We start from the raw sequence: 22,208 nt of genomic DNA, 5'->3' as shown, positions 1-22,208 counted from the left end.
AGGTACAAGCTATGGGGTTTTATATACTTGATTACTTGTTCCTATGAATCATGTGTTCCAAGTTGTGGTTATTATGCAAGCATGATTGCTAAATAAGAGTAGCTTGAAAGCAAAGATTTTGATACTTAAGCCTTTGATTTTTTTTCTCTCATGCAATTTTTTGCAGCTGTCACATGTTACAAACAGAAAAATAAAAACAACCCCAGAAATACTTCAATTTGATTTTCCCATTCACTTTCCCTCTTCAGTTTCAGCTTATTTAAGAAACATTTCAATAGCAGACAAAGAGATAAGATGCAAGATAATCCTTTAGAGGATAAGACAGATGTGTGTTTATACAAACCACTTAGCACACCCTTTCTGCAAATTTGCCCTAAGAATCTAAATAATCTAGCACAGGTGGTTGATACAAAGAAGTTGCAGAATGGAAGCTCAACCAGAATGGAAGCTAGGGAATATTTATTAACTGGACACTTGAAACCAGGCTGTAGAGATAGCACTGTAATTGACTGCACATGGAAAGGTTTCTAACCATATGACAGAGCTCTCCTAAATCATATTTCCACAGCTGGTGAAAACTCAATGCCTGGATATGGTCATGAAACACATCAATACTCATATCTCTCTCTTAATTTATTCAACTAATATGTGTTATATCATGATGCCTTAACCTAAATGCTGTGTATTTCCTATTGTGGGAGATGTTTCTGATAATTTTATTGCACCCTAGTTTCAACAGAGTTGCACACAACGTTTTAAAATGAATGCAGCATTAAATTAATAAACAGTGAAGTATTCTTCAGCCTAGGTATAACAGCGCCACACTGAAGTCAAAGATGGATTAATGGTACAAATGCCACCTCCATCCTTTTTCATGGCATCAAACTGATGGGTCTGTGCATGTATCCGTTTCTGCTTCTATTTTGTTTTCCTGTCTGTTTCTTTTACTTAATTCTTGGCTATTATTACATTAAAATAAAATCTTATTACTGCTGATTGCCCAGTCTGTTGTCCTATTTAGGTTATAATACCTTGCAGAAATGTAGTTACAGGAAGGAAATATAACTATTTCTCTGAAATGACGTAATTGTGATTATATGCAGACATGGCAGTAAATTATAACAGTACTTTGGAATTCAGCCACATAAAGTAGTCCTGTAATTCGTGGTACTTACCCAGGATATTACCAAACATTATCAGGGGAATAATAATGGACCATTTGCTGAATTTATTTAGTCTGTACTTCTCATAAAGTGTTCCCAAAGCACCTGACAGAGATTACTACTGTAGTTCTTACAAACCCATGAGATTTGATAGACTGAAGAAGTTTTTTTTACAATGAGGGTGGTAAAACACTGGAAGAGGTTGATCTCATTGAAGATATCCCTGCCTATTACAGGGAGGTTGGATTAGATGACCTTTAAAGGTGCCTTCCAACCCAAGGAATGTACTGTTCTTCTTTACAGAAATAGGAAGTTGCAATATAGGAAATATTTTCCAAACTGCCTATGGATTTTCTGATATTAATGTTCAGAGAGGTGTGAGCCCGAGGGAGGTGGAAGGAAGCTCTTCTGTCACTCTAACAACACGATGAGAGTCAACTCCAAGCCTTTTCATCACAATCTTACACATCTATGAATGAATATAACTTGTACTATGCCTCACCAGTGTATTTACAAAAAAAAAAAATCTGGAATGAAAGAAAGAGAATAAGAAATTAATTTTAAAGGAGTTCTTGAGCATGGAATTGCTAGTCCCTGGTGATTTGTTTAGGCCTCATGCAACATCAAACATAACCCAGAAGGCTTCAAATATTTTGGTCCTGTTACATCCCTAGGAATATGAGAAATGATGATTTGACTGCACTGCAATGGATAATCTAACAACCACTTTTCTGTCCCTTGTGGCTCCCTGTGATTCCAGCTCATTTTGCAACTATAGAAAAATACCCTTTTCTGTATGTTGCTTTCACGTAGCATTTTCTGTGCTACATGGAATGTCTGAATTATTTTTGTTTGAAACACAGTAGCTAGAAACTGCTATAGGCATTTATTAAGCGTAATCAAAATAATTAAAACATGAATTAAGAAGTAGATGTTTTCCAGAAGTAATTGCCCCCTCTTAACTCTGTAGTAGAGAGTAACTAAACTAGACAAACTCCCAAATTACTTATATGTGCATCATTTAAATTTATCACTCTAATTAGGTTTGTCAATCTAGGATATCAAACTTGTTTTTTATCCCAGACACAACTAGTTTTTCATACAAATATTTTGAAAAATCTTCAGAATTTTGAAATACAATATATAAATTTATCAAGTAATTTGTGCTTTGTATTATTCAGTCAACTTTCTTCAGGAGACTGAAGTGCTTGAAGAAACAGTTGAGCTGTGGCTGAATGAATTACTGTGTGGTACCAGAGCAGTGTAATTGCCCATGTGCTAACTCTTGGCCTGCCAAGAAAAATGTCCTGGCTTAAAATTCAATTAAGCTAACGTGCTTCTCTAGAATTTGCAAGGGGCTAAAAGTATGTCTATGGTCAATGACCACAGCATAGCTGATTCATAAAAATTCCTAAAGCTACAGCAATATTTTTCTCAATCCTTTAAAAAAAAAAAATTTAATATTTTGGTATAATTAAATAGTTTCATATTTGGTAGATCAGATAATGACAAATTGGACTGAAGTTTTAGTCTATAACTTGAAGTTTGTTTTTCTTTTACAGCAGCTCTTATGTTTGCCCTGGGCAATCACTCTAAAAACATAAAATGCCACCATCAGAACTAAAGAGCTAAAGGGAGATAGAAGAAGAAATAAACACAACCCAAAGCAGACAAAGAGATAAGGAATAGCAACAGAGAAAAATATATTATATGAGAGAATAGGAATGGCTTTTTTTGGATTTCATCAGAGCAAAATGGAATCTTCCAACTAACTTCAATGGATAGTCAGATAATATTTAAAGACTGGGGCTGGGGGTGGACCTAGAACAAGACAAGGGCTGTTATGTCAGAGAATCCAGTAATTCCAAAACCCTGAAAATCCTTAAAGCTCTTCTTTTTCAGAGACTACTGTACAGATATGTCAACCTTTAACCTCAGCAGATGGAAGGATTTCTGTATCCCTTCCTATCTCTTTCAAGTCTTTCCCTGTTATGCCATGCTGTGTCCTGCTTTTCTTTCCTTCTTGTTTTCAGTTCTGGACTTTCTGAGAGTTGTTCTCTTGCTCCAAGCTGACATTGGTTTGCCTTTGTTTGGGGTCTGGCCACTATTTTTAGATCATCCAAGATTTTTCCTTGCACTAGTCAGTATCAAGGAAAGAAAGGTTCAAGGACCAAGAATAATATTTGAAATGATGAATTAGAATTGCAATTAAAGTTCTAGGTTAGAAGGCTAAAACCCTCTAAGTAGAAAACATAAGAGCTGTGCATTTCTAGAGTTCCTGGAACACTGCTCTTGGCTAAAGAGCATCAACAGAAAAACACAGAAACTTCTCTGAAAATCAAAAGAACTGCTTGTCTCCACAAATCTTTTTCTGTGTTGCATATTAGAAGCAAACTTTCAGGGTGTGATAATACTCTCTGGGACTACTAAATGATGCCTGATATTGTTTTCTTACTTATCATTCTATTGAGAAAATAATTTTAACAGATTTAACTGTATAAGTCTGTCAGTAAACTGCTTTCCCATCTGAAATATCTGTGCTGTTTTCATTGGAGAAGGAACTGTTCTTCTGCTAAGTGTAACCAGGAAAATGCGCTGCTGAAAAGAGATACCTAATCTACCTTTCAAAAAGAGGTAGTAGAAAAAAAAACAGATTGCTGCATCTTGCTGTTTCACACAGTTGAATCAGGGTTGAAATGCATTATGAAAAATATATCCTCACAACATAACCTATAACTAATAAAAAAGGAAATATTGGGAAAATGGACATATTAACTAACTAAGTAGACATTAAACATGAAAATGCATAATTAAATGTTTTAGCTGGAAAAATGTCTGTCCAAGGTCTGCATTAAGTAGCATTATATGAGTACTCTTTCCTCATTAACTTGTTACCGTATTTTTCTGTGTTCTATACTAGCCTAGAAGATGAATATTTACAGGGATTGAGAAGACTGACTAATCGGCAAAATGCAAAGAAGTCCTGGAAATGCAAATGCCTTAAGCTTCTGCTATGGTCTCATGAGATTTCCAATCTATTTATGTAGCACAGCATCTGGTATAAAATTTACATAAAATTGCAAAAATTGAGGGACCATCTTCCAGATTTAGAAGATGACTTGTATTTTTGGTGGTGTGTGTGCTCTTCATGCAGTGTATTGACCTTTTTGTGAATTCCTACATAACTACTCAGGCTGCTTACTTGAAATATTGAACATTGAGTGGCATCCCCTCAGAGACAAGATTTATTGGTTCTTCTAGCACTGCTGCCACAAGGTACTTCATGCCCCCAGTCTGCACAGCCAAAGGAAAGAAGTAGGTGGTTCTGAGGAATTAAAGCAGAGCACCAAAATACCCAAAGCTGTCAAACAGCACATGGGCTGCATGTGGATGCTTGGTATGTTCTGACACATAAACCTGAAAAACAAATGCTTCTCTATTCAGAATCCTGAGCACTGTGTGGCAGGCATGCACGGCTGCTGCCACTAGCAGTGTAAACAGAGCTGGAGGGTGTGTCCAGCCCATAGAGTTCAACTCTTGCTATCACAGTTTCATGCTAGGGAAATAGGAACTGATATGTAGGTACGATTTCAAGAACAACACCAGCCAAAGATCCTTACAAATACGCAGTCTGGATGTGGTTTTATTTTTTGAGTGAGAAACTGGCATGATTCTTCTGAAGCCTGAACTGTGTGTCCAAAAATGACAGATGAATACTACCCTTCATGTACATATTTGTCTCTGCTAACTATGGCAAAAACTGTGGCTGACAAGCTCCAGTGCAGAAACCTACATCAAAAATACATAAGTTTAGGTGATCTGAAGCACATGGATACTTCTAAACCATGGCAAATGTTTTAACAGCCCAAGCTAGTTCAGTGGAACCACATGACAAATAATGACCAAGGGTAAGATGGTTTTTATAACTCCAATGTTAGATAAAAATGGACATTCAAATTGCATTTAGAACAGCATTGGAGTCCAGAACATACAAAATTGGAGCAATGTCAGAAAACCCAAAGGGAGACATAAGGACCATGTGGAATGCTGCAATTTATTCACTAGTCAGTTTTGAGCACTGTTACACAGGTGTCTGCATGTGGAACAAATATTCTATAGCACCAAATCCTGTTGTTCAGCCCAACAGTTTTCCATGTCAATCCATCTTTCAAATAAATATTAGTAAACTGACAGTCCCACATCTCAAGGCATTTATTTCTGAGATAAATAAGCATGATAAAAGGGTATATAATAAAAGGAGTGCAAAATAATAGTGGATGAGCAAGAAGGGAACCTTGGAGGTGGTGAACAGGCCGGTGGGGGACTCAAAGCACAATATACTGGGGAGAAGGAAAGTACAGAATTGTGATAACTGGGGAAAGCTCTGACCAGGGACAAGCTAAAGCCAGGTTACAACACTGACTGCCCGGCATGGAGAACAGGGCATGCTATATGCGAAAATGAATAAATATGGAAACAGTATCTGAGGAATGAAGACATCTCACATCTTCTGGGTAGAAAAATCAGCCCTTGGACTGTATGAAGAGAATGAAAGTCACAATGTTGTGCCCATGCCATGAAAAAGGACAGGACAGAAATCCGTGAGAGGCAATATGGGATTTTTATAATGCTCCAGGACTTGGAGTGCAGCAATGCAGGGAGTCCTCAGGATGGTGTAAAATTAATTCCCATGGGTTTGAAGAGTGTGATGTCTTGGTACCAAGGAGTATGCAGCACACAGGTCTTCACAGTGCTTTTCAAGTTTGAAGTATGTTGCCTTTATTTACCTTTCAACAGTGCTGTGACACAGGTAAGTCCACAAAATGATTTACGACTAATACTTTTTCACAGAATCTGTATGATCAGCGAGGTTCTGGAAAAATATAATATAGCAGAACTAGACTGACCTAAAATAACTGACACGTCAGCTTATTTTCTGGAAAAATCCAGCTCTACGGAGTCAACTAGGGCTTCACTATGTGAATATCACTGAACAATTGGTTTTAATGCTTCCAAATACAGAGCAGAAATGCTACCCCAACACCATTAAACTTCCTTTGCTCCTTATTGTGCTTGGCTTTATGGATTTTCTATCCTACAGGATAAAATTTTGCTGCTTGCAGTTATTAAGTCATGAGACAATCCATTTCCCTCGTGGTCATAAAACTGCCGCTATTTTCTCAGCAATTAAAGGTAGCCAAAGTAATTGCAGGGTACAACGCAAAGACATACACAGAAATCTGTGCACAGCTCTGGAAGTACAAGGGAAATCCTTGTCATGTTGAGAGCAGTAACAAATCTCCCATTGACTTCGTGGGGCCAGGATTAGTTGTAAACATCTGCTGAGAAAGTTCTTGGTCATTTTACCTATGACACCCGTGTTACTGGAGGTAGATCATCTCTAATTAAGGCTGCATTTTGCAGAATGCACAATTTGTGCTGGACTGGAATAAACGTGTTAGAAACCTGCAAGGGTTCCCAGTCAGAAAGATGATGGCATGGAAGGGTGAAATATTTTTTGAAATATTGTCTGGTTTTTTGAAATATTGTCTGTGATAGCATAATTGCCAAAATTTAATCCCAAGGATCCAAACACTCGGACCAAATATTCAGCTGGATGGAACCACCAAATCTCCATTATCATTGATTTTTAAATAAAAAATCAAACAAAAAAATAATGCAGGTATTTATGATCTCATTCCCTGATTTTTTTTCCTCAGTGTTTCTGGAATTCTTCTGAATTTGTCCACTTTTTATGATGATATATCATGGAGGAAGTTTTCCACTCCATCCAATACTAAGGGGACTGCAAGAACTAATGCTCATGTATCCAAGCAAAAATATTTATTGTATACTCCCTCTAAATTGCCTTTTACTATTATTTAAAATATGGTTATGTTTTAAAGATTTCACCTCTTTTACAGAGTGCTCTTCTGGGAAAGACGTAATGTAATATTTAATCACCAAAGCATTGATTATTGCCATGCAAAAATGATTGCTCAATTTAAATACCATTCTATTTCAAAATTACCTTTATATTTCTTTTTTCTGAACATTAATTCAGATTTTAAATTATCAGAACTGAAGAAATTTATTTGATTTTCTATTTGCTTCAGGAACAGTTCTTTAGAGGTTTTTGATTCACCAAAAATTTTAGTTTTAGCCATGGTCTGACCCAAAAGAATTATTTTACTTTTCAGAGTTCATCATTATCTGCTCAGGTGTGCACCCTTGGTGCTGCCTCTTGCTGCTTTGCCATTGTATGGTGAACTTTTCTGTTCAGTTCAACCCACTGAGATGGAGGAGGACTCATCCTGATTTTCCTGTGGGGTACAGGAAGAAATAGCAGCCTGGTGACAAGATCCCTTTTAAACCTGTTGCCATAGTAACAGGCCGACAATCTTCCTCTTTACATAACCTCCAGATTGGGAATTTTTCAAATCAGGGTGCTGTCTCTGGCTGAGATCTGTTTTGGATATGTTACCAACATTGCAAACATTAATTGCCTGTGCCCACAATCACCAGCACCCAGATTTTCCATGTGGCAGGGATGGGCCAAACGGTGCCTCCTGCCCCTGGGACAAGGTGGTGGTTTTAGTACCCCCATTCAGGGTGAGTTTGAGACAAGGCATCTCAATATGCTGCTGTCTGTTCTCTTATGAAGAGAAATGACATTATAAATAGATGGAAAAACAAGTGAAGCTGCACAATGAAATGTGGCAGCTGAGCTCAGCAGTGAAAGCTGGGAGTGCATTAGCAATCTTTGCTGGTGTTTCTGTTGCTGCATTGCTTTATCCAGGGCAAACTCCTTTGGGAAGACAGTTGCCTATGTGCCCAGCACTCTGACAGAGAGTGTAGTCATTTGCCTCCACACTGGAAGCATCTCCACCACCCTGGTTGCGCCAAAATCGTCCCACTCCCAACAGAACCTAAGCAGGCAATGATGAATGGGGAGGTCGAGTATGGCAACTTTTTTCCTGAGGAAATTGAGAGGACATCATTTAAGCTGCTCATTATAGAAATACATTTAAAAAGTTTCACAGTTTATGGTCTTGAAAAGGGAGAATCCAGTGAAGATATTCATTGAGGAAGGAAGGTGTGGCTAAGCAGTTGGTCTCTCATCTCATCTCATTGCATCTCATCTCATCTCATCTCATCTCAATCATCATCATCACCTCATCTCTGCAGCTGTCACACTCTTTATGAGAAGGTAAATGTTGCGTCAGGTATGCACCCAGGGGTTACAGAGGTCAGCAGGCCGTGAGGGAGAGAAAAATGTCCCTTCTTTGATAACATCGCATGTGTGAAATCATTTAGGACAGAAATATTTGTTTATGAATGCATAACTCCCTTTGTATTATGTAGTAGAAATGGATGAATAATTCATTACAAATATCCTATGTGATTATTGTTGCATCCTTATAAATATCTTTGCCTGTTTGTGAATTGAACTTAGGCCTAATGGGATTTTTGCAGTTATTTGATATTATGAGGAATTTAATTTTTAGAAAAAGGTTCTGATTTGCAGATTTTTAGTAAGCATTTTTGGCCAACAATCTAGCAATTAAAATGCTGGGCAGTTAATATGTTTTTATAGGATCAGGCCATATGATATGATTTTGTTATATGACTGAAAGTAATATAAAGACTAAGTTCTCAAGCATAACTAAAAGGAATTTAAATTTAAAAATTTATTTTCTGAAAAACATTTCTTATTATTTCATTAATGTTTTCTACAGTCTTGATTATTGCATCAATAACCTTCTACACTACAGTTTTGAGTAGAGAAAAATGAAGAATATCAAGTGGAATTATTTCAAGATATGATGGAAAATGACAAATAAGAAAGGCTATTTTTTTTTCAGAATCTGTTAATCTAGTCACAATAAGGAAATTAGAGGGTGACACTGAATCATATCGGGGCATGTCATATTTAAAATCTCTTGTAAATCTGAAAGACTTTTATACTGTCATACCAAACCACCTGGCTACATATTTTTTATTATATGATAGAAACATAGCCCTGTGGTTAGAGGATTAACCTGGGAAACCTGCAGTCAGGTTTTCTCTCAGCCTTGAATTATTTGCATGCTTGAGGACAGTGCCATGGGCAGGGGGTGTCAGTTGCTGTGGAGAGGCTGATCTTAACCTCCCTGGGCTGCAGTGATCCTTTGTGCACGTCTCTTGTAGACTCCCTGCTTCAATTCCCCATGGAACTAGGATAAAACTTCTGTACCTCTGGGTGTTAATGTCACAGTCCAGGGAAACATTCAGTCTGTGGCTCATCTAGGAATTAATACCAGAGTGCTCCTGTGCCTGCTGATTACTGGGATGAGTGTCGCTGTAGTGGTTACTCTGTGTGCCCAAGCCATGTCTGGCTGAAGTCCCACCAGCTCCAGTCAGTCTACAGATATTTAAATATCCTTGGATGCTCTGGGGGAAGGTGCACCAAGGCATGGATGTGACACAGACGAGAGTCAAGGGCTCACTGACAACCCCCCCTCTGTCCTTGGGAAAATTTCCTGTAGTTCCTGGCACATGAAGCTAAAACCCTTGTGAAGTGTTCAGACACTGACTGCACTGAGTGTACGGTAGAAGGACAGACAGACTGAAAAGTCAGGACTTCATTAATGTTTTCATTTCAAGAACAGCTATGTCCTTTCTTCCTTCCAACACATAAGGTCATAAAGGCATGATCATGCAATCAGCAGTGATTGAATAACCATGAGTTACTGTCTGACACTGGAACCTTTCCAATTAATCAAAAGCATCAACTGTGAAAGGAAAATACATTTTCATAGCCTGCCCTTAAACTCCCTTACAGTTTACTTTGCAACTAGGGCATGTTAAGAGCATTATTAGTAACTGCAACCTGTTTTACAGGTTTTGGCCTTTTCCTTAACATCAACTCAATACCCATTCCTGAAGAGAAAAGAGCAATTTACTGCAGTAAAAACCTTTTAGTGCAAGTTCTCCTTCTTTGCTAACTATAAAACAGCCTAACTATAAAACTTGCGTAAATATTTTCCTTACCTGTAAAAAGGAGTTAAAATATCTTTTCAAAAATCTATTTTTCTCTGTACATGTACTACCTATTAAAATATATGTTTAAAGAGAAGTTCATCCCATCTTCCCTGTTCACATTTCTGAAACTATTTGAATGCCTTTCAAACATGGCATTTTTCTATGTCTCTTGTTAAGACTGCACTATTTGCTTTGGACACCTAAAGCAAAATATTGCCTTACCCTTTCCATGCCTAAAGTAAACAAGACTGAAATTTTCAGGTAGCATTGAAAAGAGTAGTTTCATTAAATGTTTTGGTTTTAATACAGTAACATGGTTTAGATGATATAAATACCAGCTAGAAGAAAGCCTAGAATGAAAGAACTCCAGTTTCTGTGAGGCTTACTTGAGCTCACAAGTCAGATCTCTTGCTCCCATTGTCATGTCCTGCTACTTTAATTTTCTTTTTTGCTTAACAGGTTTCTTATTTGAGATATTCTTAGTGAAAAGAATAGGAATTTTTGATGTGAGTGTGAATCTTGTAATAATAATACTTTTCACCCTGAACTCTGGTAGCAAATAAATGTTAATGGTAAAGCCCTGATGTAATGTTCTCAAAAACTGACTGATAATGCTTGGGTAAGCTTTTTTTGAAGGAATACATTGCTCTTCTGCCTGTTTTAACCAAAGAGGTTTTTATAGAATCAATAGGGGGAAAGAGTTGAGATCAGTCCTAACCCTTGATACTTTTTTCCAATTAAGGCAGTGGATAATTTTATTAAAAATATTATTTAATGACTATGCAGCATTTTCATTCTCATGAGATACTGTGCAAACATTAATTAAACCCCACCAAAACCACAAACCTCACTCAGAAATTCTAAACCCTTTTTACAAACAAGGACCTGGAGCCAGAGATCTTTCGGTATCAGAGAGATCACAACTTGAAGCTCCTCAGGACAATGAGAGTCTAGAATAATGAATGGCCCTGCAGGTAGAGCTGGCTCAAAGAACATCATCCTGACTCAGTCTTGACTTAGGGCAGTTTATTTTATTTCCTTTCTGGGTTTGCTGCAGGGATGAAGGTCTCTAGCAGTCTGTCAGATTGAAGCTGCTCATACAAAGTTATGACATTGTCATATGTCATACACAGAAAAGAAGCGAGCCCATTTCCAAGGATTGGAAATAGTCCAAGGATTAGAGTATCCACCTAGAATCATATTTCTCTCCAATGAATAATTAACTTTATGCATGTGCAACAGCAAGAAAAAGTGAAGACTGAGAAAGATGTTTGCAGTTTTTTCACTTATTTTATATATAAGATTCATTGATTTGAACACAAATCTGCTAGTGACAGAACACAACACTGGGGCAAAGACAGAAAGACTGATATGTCCTGTCCATCTGTAGAGGGGTAGCACACTAGCATAGCTGTAACTGCAGAGCTTGTCTACACAGAATATAACTAACTAACTAACTAACTAACTAACTAACTAACTAACTAACTAACTAACTAACTAACTGCTTCTCTAAAAGTCTTACCAATTTCAGTGATTCTCTCTAGGGGAGAAGGGGATATATTTTTACAGTATGTTTTTACATTATGATATGTTTTTACATTACTAATGCTATCCAGTCCACTTACTTTGACCACCTCCAGTTTGGTGACTTAGTCCTTTTAGGAAGACAGGATTTTCTTCCAAAAAGATTAAAGCCACCCACCTCTTCCCATGTATTATCTAGCAATCTTTGGTACTTACTTTCAGAGGACTGTAGAAAGGACAAAATTTAGGAGCAAGGATGGATTTTTCCTTGCTTTTGGCATATTTTTTTTTAGTCACTCGGCCATAAATAGTTGAAATGTTGGAAAGCAGCCTAATTTCTTTGTAGTCTAGTTGTTATTTGTTATTCTTATTGCTGTTTTGCTTTCTTGTTTCTCATTTCTGACTAATCCCCCATCTTCTTCCCAGTCAGAGTTCTGGATGATTGGTCAGTTATAATATATCTTCGTGTTAATCTTTGACTATCTATTCCATATGAGGGTCCTTGCTCCTATAGACACCTGACATTTAATATTATTGACTTTTACATAATTTGCTCTGGCTCCAGAAATCCTGCAGTCCTTTCTTAAACAAATGGGAAGGAGAACAACTGTGACATTCTTCTAAAGCATTACTTATCTCACTATTCATTAAGCTTCTAAAGTAGGCCAAACCTGCTATGTCCTAGAAAATTCTATCACTCTCCATTGACTCCAAAAGAAGTCCTGAGATCTACAGTTTAGACATCTACATCTGAAATAGTTTCCAACTCTCAGATGAGATGAATTCTAACCCAAGCCATCTGAACTCCTTCCTGTGTGCTGTGAAATGGGACAGCAGGGTGAAAAAACTCCAGATGTCCAAGAAGGCTGAGAGACTTGTTCATTTCATGACTCCTCCATAGGATCCACTTGTGAGATTCCTAGGAAGTCTCATGCTAAATACTTTCCCTTTTACACCACTTTGATTAAGGTAGAAACTGACTGAGGCTTCTTCAGTCTCTTCCATAACACTTTGCTCTGTCTAATCTTTGGAGTGTATCCTCTAGCTTTTTTTCACTTGTTTTGGAATGTTAAGTGAATAAACAAGTCCAGTACAGAAATTTTTACGTTGAACATTTATGACACTCACTGATTTGATTGTAACTGAGTGGCAACACTACTTGAATCCTCTTCTAAGAGACTGGCTAAACATAAAGACACAGCCTGTCTGAATTCATGCTCCTTGTTTTAACTGCTTGGGTAGTTTTCCTTAACACAGCAACTATAATTTATCTTCCTTGCAGTGGGTAATAATACAGTCAGGGCAAGAGTTTATCATATTCTTGTCAACTACAACAATATTCTAATAACAAAAAATAAACTGTTGCAATATATTAACATGAGCATATGCACAAAAAGAAAAATTACGCTGACTTCTGAAATGTAAGTAAGCTCGTGTTGAATAAAGGCAGCTTTAAGTAGCAAACACATAAAAACCACTTCCCATATTGCTTTTCTAAAAATAACCACATGGAGTAATTGCATATAAGTCAAAATTTTGACAGATTTCACATAAACCAGTGACAATCTGGGTATGAAATTCCAGGAACAGAAACTCAATTTTTCACAATCTAAATGTATAAAACCAAAGCCAGCGGGACATTTTTGTACTAGCTTTGTAAGACAGAAGTATCAAGACTTCACTCATTGGCTTTAAGAGTTTCTGATTTCTTCTTGCTTCTGTTATTTTTTCAGATTGAAAAGGTAACATTGAAAACTCCATCTGCATTAAGGATGTTCTCTCAAGAGTAAGACAAAAAGACAAAAGAAGGAAGGTTGGCAATTTCCTTGAACGCCTTCTTTTGGATTCTCAGTTGCCTGAGTGTTACTCAAATCTGATGATTTTCCCGTGCATTCTCTGGCCTGATAGAGCAGGTGAGAATTGCCCAGAAGGACTGAGTGAGGATTTTGGCCACTGTCAGAGGTGGCTCAGTGGGGGCGAGGCTGCGGCGCATACAGCCCCGCGCCCGGCCCGCGCAGGCGGTACCGGTGTCTGCGGGATGCATTCTGTACCTAGCTCCTCCTCTGGCGTCCCTGGAAAACTGAAGCTCGACTTGAGCAGATCGCCACCCTCTTCTTCTGAAAAGACAGAAACAAAGTAGCTATTTAATAACTCCGGTATTTTTCTACATCCAGACACAACTCTCCACTAGTTTTTAAGTCCACTCAGTGACCCCTATTACCATTCAGGACCTCTGTTAATGTTAAATCTGCTGTGCTGCTATTACCTGCAGAATTTATCCCCTTGCCAGTTTTTCAAGTTTTCATCTATTAGTAATATTAGCAATTATTATTATTTTAATTTTTCTAGGCATTTTCAAATCACTAGTATCACATAATATTCATAAATGCATTTTTTGTAACATCCTTTACATTGTTCTTTCCATTTTTTCTTAGTTGTGTTAAATTGTATTGACTTTTAGCCATCATGTAGTTGTTCCAGAAGAATCCTTATTGTTGGTCTTCCAGTTGCACCTCTAGCACTTACCACACATGATTCTTAGGCAACTTTTATTACCTTTTATACACAAACTTTCAATTCTGCCAGTGTGAACTATGATAATGTTGTGATTACTTTTTTCCTATCACTTACATTTACTTTTTTTCCAGAGATAACTTCTGTAATCATGAAAGAATATTTAAACTTGGATGATATGTATATGCTGTATGAATGCAGAAACCACCTGAGTGGCACCAGAGTGCAGCTCTCAGCTACCCTGGCTTATGTCCCTTTCAGAGCTGCAGTTTGTTGCCTCTGCATCACCCTCTTATCATGCTGGCACATAAACTAATTTTGGACCAGGCACCTAGACTAGATATTTCTGTAATGGAGCTGCAAATGGAAAACTGGGTCAATAATGATTCCATGAGATGCAAGATTTGCTTCAGAATTTGTACATTATGATACAAAATATGTCAGTAATATGTTTCATTATTTACCCAATACTACTTTTTAAATTCTTTTTACGCTTTTCCCTATTCTCCCTATTTGCTGCTGTCTCAGGTGGGTGGGAATTATTGAGTATACACAGCCTTCCACTGTCCTCTTATCATCTGTGTATGGTACAAGACACCCCAGAAGAACTGGGAAATAATGGAGTACTTCATATCCTCTCACTATACACTCAACCAGCAGCTCTTAAAGAAAGATAAAATCAGGTATTGCAGACCATGTTCTTGTGGTGCAAAGCCAAGGACTGATGACTTCCAAATAACTCACATCAGTTCATGCTATCATACCCTCAGGCAGACAGTTCTGTAAGGTCAAACCAGCTCAGACTTTTCTTCAGAGTACCTCAATGAGACCAGCTGGTTTTCTGGTGTGGCTTACAGTAGACACACAGCTTTGCCTGCTTCAATGCTCCATTTAACAAACACATGCATTTTGCATATTTTTTTAATTACACTTTTTATTTGTACTCAAATTTTTTCCCAATTATCTCACAGCAAGGAAAATGAGTGAATATACTCATGTGGATCTCTCAAGCAATTGTTCCGAGGTTTTGACAATTTCTGAGGTTAAGAATGTCTAATTGATAACAATGAGTTGTATAGCACAGATACTGCATAGAAAATTAGTTCCAAGGATGTTAAGAATGTTGAATAAGCTGAGCTGTCAAATAAACATCCTGTTTATAAACTCAATTGTTAAATAAACTCAGTCTGCTAAAATACAGCCTACAAGAGATCTCAGTAAGTGATGGATGAAAAGTCATACACAATTTAAAAAATGACTGGCATATGAATTTAAATTAAACTTCATTTGGAGAGGTAATGGACAACTCTAATTAAATAAAAGCACAAATTAGACAGTTTCCATGGAGACTTTGCTCACATGATCTGCCTATATTGTATAACTCATATGCTTATCCTCTAATGTGGCTGCACAGAAAGCAGTTATAAGTAATGAAAGTTGTAACAAAAATATTCTGAAGGATCCTTTACATTCTTGTAAGTAAGTAGGAGATCTTACTGCTAACTTCATAATCAAGAAGATAGTTTAATATTTTTGAAAAATATATTAATTGATTCCAAAGGTCTATCATATCATTCAGAAACACATACAGAATGAATGCATAACATTATTTTCCCTTGCAAGAAAACAGCTTCATAAAACAAATCTGCCCAAAACTAGACTAAGATGCTAGGAGTAGGCTAATTAAGACTAAACATTTGTGGATGTGAAGTGTTTGAGGAAAAAGAAAAAAAGAAAAAAAAGAAAAAAAATATTTCCCAAAATTAAAGGGAAAGGTCATGCAATGAGATCCGTAAGTCAGATTCTGACTTTGCTGTAAGCATTTCTGTGCAAATTTGGACAATCCACTTAATCTTTTTCTGTCTCAATTTCCCATTAGAATTAGGATTAAAATGAATTTCTTTCTTGTAGCTGTACTACATTTGTTAATGTCAGTGAGCCTGTTGTCCAGAAAAACCTACAGAGAGCACAGAGATAAAATGTCCTTCCTGCAGAAAAGTTACATTCTGTTATAAATTGGGTCAATTGCAGGTATTTCAAAGGAACTTAGAATTTCTTTGTCATTCCCTTAGGTTTATGAATCTGTATGAGGGGTATGAGTAGGTCTTAGTGATTAGTTTACTTCTTAATTATGAGGACTTCTTATTTATTTATATTTTATCACTATACATATTCACATCCCTATTTCATTATTTCCATTGTCTTTTCAAAAGGCTTTTGTCATTTCAGCCATTGAAAGGATTCAATTTTTGTGTTCTGCACTTATGAAGCATAAATTAATCTAGAGTCTTGGTGGCTCTTGCAGTATTACACAGATAATCTTTGTATGAGATTGAACTGTACTCCAAACTCATATTATTCATTCAGCAACAGACATACATGGCCTTTGTTTCTTCAGTTTAAATTTTTCCTAGAAATTGCCATTTTTATTATTGACCATAAAAATGAAAAGCATGGCCTTCATTCATGAACAGTCAGCATTCATGAACACTTCATTTCTCACAGTAAAGAAGTCAGGCAGGTCATCACAGCATTCTGGCTCATGCTGAAATGCAAGTGTCAGAAATGAATGCATTCATCTCCTGTCATTCACCCTCTCTATCTCATAGATAAACAGGCCCTCAGCTTGCCCTTTGCTACCTACTGGTGGAACATTCTACACCAGTGGACATAGAAGCGTGTTCTTAGCATGGAATGCTTCAATGGGCAATGAATTGCAAACAAAGAGATTATGAAAATCGGATGATTTACCATATAAGTGTTTTAACTATGTATGGAACACAGTTCACACACAAGGGACACATCAGTATACAAACTACTGCATCACAAACAGGTCTAAACAGAAAACAAGACTCTTGCTCTGAACTTGTAACAAAAACATAGCAGGAAAAGTCTTCACTCTCAACAGGGCTCAAAAGCATTGACAAAAAATTAAATGCTCTAAAAATGCAGAGACATTTGCTTCTTTGAAAGCTCAATGTATAGTAAAATGATGCTGTGATCTGCATAAGTAGGAGAGCAAAAACTATCACTTACATGTAGTATCTCATTTTCCTTTTTAAATATGTGATGTATCTGTCATTCATTCCAGTTCAACACTGCACAGATGACACTCAAAACTGTGATAGGAATTTGTCACAGCTGAAGTTCTCCAGACTTAAGCTTGGAAACGTCAGGAGATATTGCTGAGTTGGAACCAGCTTGACACATCCAGGCAGCTCATTCAACCCTGAAGCTACTGCATGTACAGTGGGAAATGACACAGAGCAGTGCCCAAGGTCAGGCTGGATGTCTGCCAGGAGTGTGGCCTGGCTTGTGCTGCTCCATACCCAGCTAAGGAGATGTTCTCTAGGGAAGCACTGCTTGGCATGGGCCAAATCTGGTCAAGGGTATATGCTGTGACAGGGATGAATAATCACTTTGCCCACCCTTCAAATTTTGTCATCTCAGCTTTAACATCTGTCTACTCTCTGAACCTGATCTATCAGTTTAAATTCTCTTCCTTCACCTGCAAAATCTTGCCTCTTTGTTGGACCTCATTTTTCATGCATTCATTCTACCCTTAATAACCAGGCAAGCTGTTTCCATCTCCTAATTGTACTTTTATAACCTATCCATCCACAAAACAGGCCCCAGTGTCAGTGGACCTGTTGCTCACATATTTTAAAAGGTTCAGCTCAGCAAGACTTAATCAATTAACAGCCTTCTCCATCACAATATAAGAGGAAGACTGAGCTAGAACTGATTGATACTGAACTTAGATCACAAGATTTTGATTTATTTATTGTTGGCCTGCTCTGGACCTCACATCAATTTTTTTTCACTATGTGCTTTCCTTTCAGCCTGCAAGCTCCCTATGGCAGTTGTTTTTTTTAGTTTCTATATAATGCCTGGTATTATAAGTCTGGCAACAAATGAGAGAAAACACAGCCCTAAAAGTGTCTGAATAAAACTGCAGCTGGAATTTCATTCAATCACATAATGAGAGAATGTGTCATCAGAGGATGAATATGGGACACTCACTACATCACTCCATAATCTGAGAAAACAAAATCACCTCTCCCAGACTAGGGAAACTTTAAGATCTAGAAGAGAAATCTCCTGTACCTCAAGTCCTGCTAGGAAATCTAAGCATTTCTTGCAAGTGGCCTTTCACCCTGGCCAAAGACATCCCCAGAGTGCTCAGTGTACCTCATGAGAACGGGGAACTGAGAACTGGTCCTAATCTCAGGGAAACAACCAAATGTCTGCATGCCTGGGGGATGTTACGGACCCCTCATCCCTCCTGACAGCTAATTGGATTGATTTGCACCTTCCCCAAGAGGCAAAAAAACCTTCCAGAAAACCTATTCCTTTCCTCACCCAATCCTCCAGAGGTTGCATCCAATCTTTATCACATCTATAAAGCAAACTAGGCATGGTGAAGGCTCCTCCTCTGGCCATGAGGCCAGCTGGCATGCTCTAGCCATATGCTCAAGAACAGGTTGGATCCATCCAAACTGTGATGGGGAATGATCCCTTGTCCATGCTAATTCCCTAGTAAAGACTGGGAATTATTTGGGACAGAGAAAATTAGTTGGCCAAGGGTAAAATTAAGACAGGGACCTGTCCGAGCAGCATTGCAAGTAATCAAATTCCTATTTGTTGGGCATTGTCCGGGCACTGTTTAATTTGCTACAGATGCAGCCCAGGTGGCAGTATTGTCAAATACAATATTCCTATGCATTGTTCTCATAGCATGCTGATAAGCAACAATTACACAGAAGGACAGCAGGGCTGGGAAAAACTCTGAAATGAAAATTAAAGCTGATAGTAGTAGATTTAGGGTTACTGAGGTTTTCCTTTGCAAGAGGGCTGTGTGAAAAGTATTAACAGTAAGAGGAAGTCATTGTTTGATTAAGTTGCTTTTGTTTTTCTCATCACAGCCTCCTTTTTTCTTGTTATTTTTCACAGACACACACACACACACACACACACACACACACACACACACACAGAGAAATGTTCCTGATGAATTCAGCAAAGAACTTTTAATTACAGTATGCTGGCTCAAGAACTGGCCCAAAAGGATATTGCTAGAAACAGGGAAAATACATAGATTGCCTAAAATACCTTTCCAACTTCCTGCAAACAGCACTTAAAGGACTTCCTGAGGCAGAAGTTTAATCTAGACCATCATTTTTACTAGCCATCAATGGTCTATCCTCTATGGATTTATCTAATCTTCTCTGAGCCCATTTGTACTGATAGCCTCTACTGCATCCTGTGCCAATGCACCTCACAATCTAATTATGCTTTATTTGAAAAAGAATTTCCTTTTTGTTTGTTTATCAGGATGCCTGATAATTAAATTATGTGCCTCTAGATCTTTGGTTGTGAAAAATAATGGATCATTGAGCCCTACTCACTATGTCTATATAATTTATAATTGTGTAGAGCATATCCCTCCCTTAGTCCTCCCTTCTCCAAACCAAAGAATCAATCTGCTTAGTATTTGATTATGGCAAAGCTATTCTAAAACTTTCAGTATCCTTTTCATTCTCCTCTGTACATTTTTGTTTCACTGCAATACCATTTTCAGATGCAGCAGCCAGAAATTCAAATGGCTTTATAGTATTTTTTTGTTTGTTAGTTTTTTTTTGTTTGTTTTGTTTTTTTTTTGTTTTTTTTTTTTTTTACTCTGGTGTGGTTTTCTGCTTTTTCTTCTTCTATTTTATTTTTTAATATTTTCATCTGCCCTTTTCATAAGTCAGAGAATTCATTAGTCATATTAAGCTGTGCCCAAGAGAGACAATTTGTTTGGCTTTCCAAACACAAACATACTTCTCTTATATATTACACTAATAAATATTGAAGAATTCCAGCCTTTTACTTAGCTCAGTTTACTGAGCAAAAACAAACCACCCTTCACATCCCCTGAAAATCAGGACTGAGGAATTCCTGTTCTCTTCCTTGTACTCTTGCTTTCATCCAGCCCTTCCACTTTTATATAGTATGGTTCCAGACAGCAGGACTATGAAATCAGGCATCGGTTTTTGGAGGCACACCTCCTAATAAACCAGGGAGAGGAAACTGGCTGTGTCCCCCAGATCCTCTCATGGAAAAAGGATAAAATAAAATATACTGCAGGGGACCACAGAAGCTGTCAGGGATCATCTTGCTCTTGGCACAGTAACTCCTACCTCCCAGCTTTTGGCAGCTGAAAATCATCCACAAAACACAGGTTGCCTTAGCAATATTGTGGTGATCACCCTGAAAGGCTTTGGTTCCCTAGAGCAGCCTGTCCTAAGCCAGCCAGGGTCATTTTGCTCATAGGAAGGTTTTCTAAGCTGCCTTACCCCTTTTACCCTAGAGATCTGCAAGTTCCCCTTCCCTTCCTCACTTAAAGCAATAAATGCAAAAATGTGTTGGATGTTGCTGTGAAGTCTTAAAGTAGAGTGACTTTTCAGTCATTCTAACACTTCAATGAATAATTCAGTTAAATAACTCAATCTTTTTATATCAAAATTAACAAGTGACTGCAAGCAAAAAAAGAGTAACTCAGTGATAAGACATTGTGTTCAAACTTGGCTCTGTATGATGTGCTTCAAACAGTCTATGAAATTCCTAAAAGTTCTTTCTTCCTGAATTTTTCATGGCTGAATGACTATCTCAAGCCCTGAAAAAGCCATTTACCCTTTATTGTTTTTCAGAATCTGTGAGAGGAATCCCAGATATTCTATAATAAAAAGTGGGAATATTTAAAAAATAAAGTATCTCATTATTGTAAGTTATAACACACATCCTGTGAACCCAGATTTTCTGGATACCCTAGAAAAATGTTAAGTTATCTCTATAACTCTTCAGAATCCATTATGTTTCTTTACTCAGGTAAACTGCAACAATTGCCTTCGGTACACTTTCATCTTCCACCCACTGTGCCAGCTCTTGGAAGGACTCCCAGCTACCTCACAGCGGACAATTAAGGAGGGCCAAGAAGTCTATCTTGGACCTTGGCAGAGAGGAAAAATAGAAAATGCATGCGAGGAACACAGAAGGATTTTGCACAGCTGTGAAGGCTTAACTATCCTGTCACAGAAGTAAAATGCTCACCAAGTCCATTAAAATACCTGCAGAAATTATATGTAAACATTCTTAAGAGAGTCGAAAGTGAGGAAGAACGACAGAGCAAAGAGTAGGGCAGTCCAGTAGTGAGAGAGGAATATACAAGTCAGAAAACTTGACTTGCACCTCTCCTAAAAGTACATAAAAATTGTCCCTGAATTGCACTGGTTTGTGAAGAGGAAACAGGATATTTGTCTTACTGGATGAGTGTAGCTATTTAGCAATCTTTTTTTTCTGCTTATCCACGGAAATGAAAAGTCATTTAGAAAAAATGAATTATAGATGAAATTAGCCTGTTCAATATATTTCAAAATCACTTTTAGAAAAGGCATTTGTTTAAGATTTTCCTTAAAAATGACTGAAGTCTCTAATAGTAAATTATGTTTGACAGAATAATGGTTTTGTAACCTTTCCATTGCCAGGTTAAAATTAGATATTCTCACACTATATTTTGCTTTACTCTTTGGTTAAAACCACAACCAGATATACTGCAACTATTACTAGTAGGTCATGGCATTCTGATTTTACAGATTCATTTTATGGTGGGGCAAAAGGTCTGAAAAATGTCCCTGTCTTTCAAATGTTCAATAAATAAGATATTTTAACATTAAAGAACAACCGCATTTGTTCCACTGATCTACCGTGGTAGGAGACATTTAGTATGGAAAACCTCTGACCCCAATGGGATGAGAGGGCAAAGTCAGCAATTCTACTGGAAACTGAAATTAGCTATTAGTATCTGCAGCTGTGAAATCCCTCAATGAGGCTTTTGACATTAGATGATGAAGCTCTCTATAACTGGAGACAGGATGTGCACATGTTTTTCTCTATGTGCAAGGTTGAAAGAGAGCAGAGGGAGAGCTCAAATGTATTCATTCC

At 37.5% G+C, this 22,208-nt stretch overlaps 1 protein-coding gene across 17 annotated transcripts in view; it reads right to left on the bottom strand.

Annotated features, from left to right (window-relative positions):
* DLGAP2 (DLG associated protein 2) overlaps nt 1-22,208 on the bottom strand; it is a 454,795-nt gene that overhangs the window by 84,318 nt on the left and 348,269 nt on the right. For 10 of the 17 annotated variants that reach the window (XM_058021030.1, XM_058021031.1, XM_058021041.1 and 7 more), the window contains one exon: nt 13,763-13,828. The exons of 6 other annotated variants lie outside the window; for them this stretch is intronic. In XM_058021030.1, coding sequence (XP_057877013.1) covers nt 13,763-13,828 — 66 coding nt within the window. The remainder of the gene's footprint in view (nt 1-13,762; nt 13,829-22,208) is intronic. One more of the 17 variants, XM_058021025.1, reaches the window with a different exon arrangement.

Source organism: Melospiza georgiana, chromosome 3, assembly GCF_028018845.1.
Source record: "Melospiza georgiana isolate bMelGeo1 chromosome 3, bMelGeo1.pri, whole genome shotgun sequence".
In the NCBI taxonomy this organism is placed as follows: Eukaryota; Metazoa; Chordata; class Aves; order Passeriformes; family Passerellidae; genus Melospiza; species Melospiza georgiana.
The sequence above is the reverse complement of the archived record's forward strand: the minus strand, read 5'-3'. Positions and strand labels throughout refer to the sequence as shown.